Source organism: Gordionus sp. m RMFG-2023, chromosome 2, assembly GCF_954871325.1.
Source record: "Gordionus sp. m RMFG-2023 chromosome 2, tfGorSpeb1-WG-v2, whole genome shotgun sequence".
Classification (NCBI taxonomy): Eukaryota; Metazoa; Nematomorpha; class Gordioida; order Chordodea; family Parachordodidae; genus Gordionus; species Gordionus sp. m RMFG-2023.
Window position 1 is genome coordinate 33,645,007 of NC_088776.1, and position 4,221 is coordinate 33,649,227.

Here is a 4,221-nt window from a genome sequence, read left to right on the forward strand (position 1 = left end):
AGATATTTGCAGGTTTATGTTATCAATAATAATATTCTATGAAAAAGTTTTCCACACCTTTTAAAGCTATCAACAAAATAATATAACAAGAAATTGTGTTAAATAAATATTAATTATAAAAAAATACATAATAATTTATAATATCCAATGTCCTTCTAAATTTTCTATTTTTTCCTGTCATATATAATTATATTTTGTTCTTTAAATATTTTTCAAACAATTATTGAACTTTTGTCAACTAAAAAAAGTCCGGAAATTCAATACTTTTTTAAAATAATTAAATACATTAGTTGAGAAGGTGGAGGTGAATTTGAAAATTAAAGAAATATAATAAATTTAATATATTTATTTATTATTAGTTAGAAATGTATAATTGTATATGATTAACTATTTTTTTTTAATATAATAGAAATAATTGAATATTTTAATAATGGTTTCTGGCAACAGACAAATTCAAAAAATGTCAAAATATTGGCAAACTACTCAAACCCTAAACTTAAAATTAAGTTAATAATGAGTTCATATTAATTTTTATTTTACTCATTAATATATGATGAAAATGCTTTTATTATCCATTAACACCCCTCAAATTTCATTTTTTGTAGATTCCTAAATACAATACAAGAAATAAAATATTAAAAAATATTTTTTAATTAAAAGATAACGCATCTTTATCGAAAAAATTCTCAATTTTACACATCCCTCCCACTAATTTATAAATTAAGACATATTATAAATCAGTTTTTTAAAAATTGGTTTTAAAAAAAAATTAACCGATGTTTTACATAATATTTGTTTTGTTTTTCTTTAATTTTATGCATTTTAAAAGATTAGATTTAACTATTAAAATTTACAACCAATCAGTTCAGCGTGTCATAAGAATGTAATTTAAAAAAAAAAACATTATCGAATTGTTACTATTTTTTATGTCTAAATTTACTTTTTTTTAAATTTCCTTAATATTTATTTATCTCTCGCGAAGATTATTTCAAATCGGATAAATCAAAGATCTTATCGTTTTTCAATTGACGGTTTGTTTTAATGATCAAATATCTGATCCGTTTTTATAATATAGGTCTATTGTTTTCCGGGACTCAACCTTCATTAATTATGATATCTTATCTTTATACAAATAAGATGGCCAATCATTTCATGGGTGAAATACTGGAATATATTTTTTAAAAATAATTTTCTTACATCATATTTTAATTTTATCACCAATTTTATACGAATATCAATTTTTAAACATTGACGATGACGATTATATAAATTACTACAGAATTGAGAGGAGAGAACTACACGACTAACAGGACCACTAGAAAAAAACACCTATTCTTTAACCATATGATCGGCTTTTTTATCAAACTAACTATTACATTTATACCTATAATATAATATTTGAATAGTATATTTAGTAACACAGTAAAATGTATATTTTCTTTATTTTTCTTTGTTACTTATACTGATTGATTTTGAATTTACCAAGTAGATCTATTTATATTTGTTTTAGTCTGGATTATATGTTTTACGTATGAATGAAATAATTATTCATTAAAAAAATTAATAAATAAAAATGTAAGTCCTTTTTTATGATAGTATTTTAAACAAATAATTTATTATGATCATTCTAATTAATTAACTAAACCTCGATGATCAAGTTGATTATAAAATTTACCAAAAGAGAATATATTTGGGAACAATATAATACAATACAGCTAATGAAAAGGCCTATTGCAATCGTTGCAAAAGATTAAAAAATAAAGAAAGATGGTTCAATTTACACCTAAATAAAGTGTTTAAATTACTTTTTTTTAAAGCTAATTTTATTGGTAAGAATGTTAAACGAAGTAACATAACAAGAAAAATCTTAAAATATTCTGTTAATATATTTTCTTATGAATTATCTTATATTTTAAAATAATGAATTTTATATTCGTTTTGAATCGGCCTAGTATTCTCTTTGATTTAAATATCATTTCACGTATTTTATTGAATTACAATATCTTTTTTCCCCCCATAAACCTAATATTTTATTTAAATTATGCTAAACATAAATGAATCATTTTTTTAAATAGTTTTATTGCCCTTTTATCAATAATATGTATTCTTTTCTAAGTCATTTCCGCATATTTATGTTTTCAATCGACAGCATAATTTCGACATAATAAGAATGCAACGAATGGACAAAATTACTACTATTATGACTTCTTAATCTTATACCCGATATTTAATCCTTATATATTAGTTCTTAATTTTTTTAAAAAAAAGACAATCTAAATAATATTGTTTTTTTTTGTATAATATCTTTTTTTTTATTATCCAAAAATTTTATGTCCAAAATTTTAAAATAATTTTTAACAATAAATGTCATAAATTTTTATTAATGTATTAATTTTTTAAAAAATAAAAAAAAGGATATAAAAAATTATAATCTTTATTTCAAAATATAAGCAATCGAAAACCATTAAAAAAATAGATTTTAATTTAATTAAAATTGCTTTAAAAATTAGGCTGTAAAAAATATAGTTTTTTGGTAATTTATTTTTTAAAAATTTTGAATTTAAATTGCCTTTTTTTAAAGAAAGTAATATTTGGCAGAAAAATTATCACATCTGCAACCCTACAAAGGAATATATATTTTTTATTAGATAAATTAATTGAGTTTATAGACCTCGATGTCTCCACTCAGAAAAAATTATATTTAAGTCTTGAAATATGAATCCTCTTACATTTTGTCATGTCGGGCATGTCGATTTGCAATGGTACAACTGGTTTGGAAAGGACTATATTGGGATCGGGTAATGGAAATGTATCAATTATATATTTTTTCTTCTTAATAAATCAGGTGACTAAAGAAGAGTACGATTCTTGTCATATAACTTTTACTAATCGGACCATAACGCGCCTTATACTAAATTGTAGTATGCCTACCAAAACTCAGATGTTTACCCTTTCGTTTCGTAAATATTCACCCATCCCTGGGGGCCTCGAATTCATCAACGGAGAAGATTACTATTTTACATGTAAAAAATAATATAATTGGGTTAATTTATCCGGATCGAGCGAAATGGCTCATTTGGGGAATTTATTTTAAAAAATTTAATTTAATGAATCTTTTACTCGAGTCTGCTTGTTATGATCCGACTAAATAACAATCAGACCTGCAGGCCCGGATACAAGTCAGGACCGTATTTTAATTTTTTAAAAAAATACGCGGGACGGGTTTATAAATATCTAAGCTGGGCCTAAAAAATTTTTGAAAAAAATTCCCAGGCCATATTTTAAAACCGAATATTTTAATTCTTTATTATTAGCTATAAAATTAAAAATAAATATGATATTTTTTACAGAAATCCGGGCTGGTTAAATATAAAACTCAAAAAATTTTATAAAAATATTCGGACCGGGCCATGTAAATGGTACTTCTGTAGGTTTCTGATAACAATACTAAATATAATATGAAATATGCATTATTTAAGTAATAATTAAAATTATGAATATGTTATAAATAAGATAAGTCAATATTTGATACTGTAAAAACTCATCGATTTTTTATACAAAATATTTGAACCCTAAAAATCATAACGATTTTATATATTTTTTTAAAAAATTCTAATCATTGTGTAGACTTAAATAAAATATGCAATAGTTTTTAGATACAAATTTATATGCATTTTCCAATAAAAACAATTATAGCGACCTCAACCGGTACTCTAGATGGAATCAACAATTTAGAAGGAGGTCATTGCAATGAACACGCTATGAAAGTCACTTTTAAAGTCGGATCTCAAACAAAATCAAGTAATATTTGATATGTGAATTTTTTAAAATATAAATTTTTTTCGCCAAAATTTCATAAAATGTCTTTACTCTATAAAAATTAAAAATAATATTTCTCAGCCACAATATAAAACAAAAAAGTATGAGAATTGCGATATAAATTTAGTCGATTTTATAATAACACTATCTTCCCTGGATAAAATTGATTTGTAGATAATTGAGGCTAAAGTATATAAGACAAATGGAAAAGGGGTTCTAATTATAATTTTTTTATAAATGATAATTAATCGAGATTAAATATCATTTATTAAACAATTTTCTTAAAATTATAACTTATTGCAGTGTTCTCCGCTCTATATAACATATAATATTTTACCGTACATAATTTTATATGGTCAAAAATGTTAATTTCTTTATAATTATCTGTGTAACCACAATAAG

At 22.7% G+C, this 4,221-nt stretch overlaps 1 protein-coding gene across 2 annotated transcripts in view; it reads left to right on the plus strand.

Moving 5' to 3' along the window:
- LOC135925327 (probable cyclin-dependent serine/threonine-protein kinase DDB_G0292550) overlaps nt 1-4,221 on the plus strand; it is a 73,439-nt gene that overhangs the window by 67,534 nt on the left and 1,684 nt on the right. For both annotated transcript variants that reach the window (XM_065460596.1, XM_065460597.1), the window contains 2 exons: nt 2,846-3,023; nt 3,697-3,801. In XM_065460596.1, the coding sequence (XP_065316668.1) occupies nt 2,846-3,023; nt 3,697-3,801 (283 nt within the window). The remainder of the gene's footprint in view (nt 1-2,845; nt 3,024-3,696; nt 3,802-4,221) is intronic.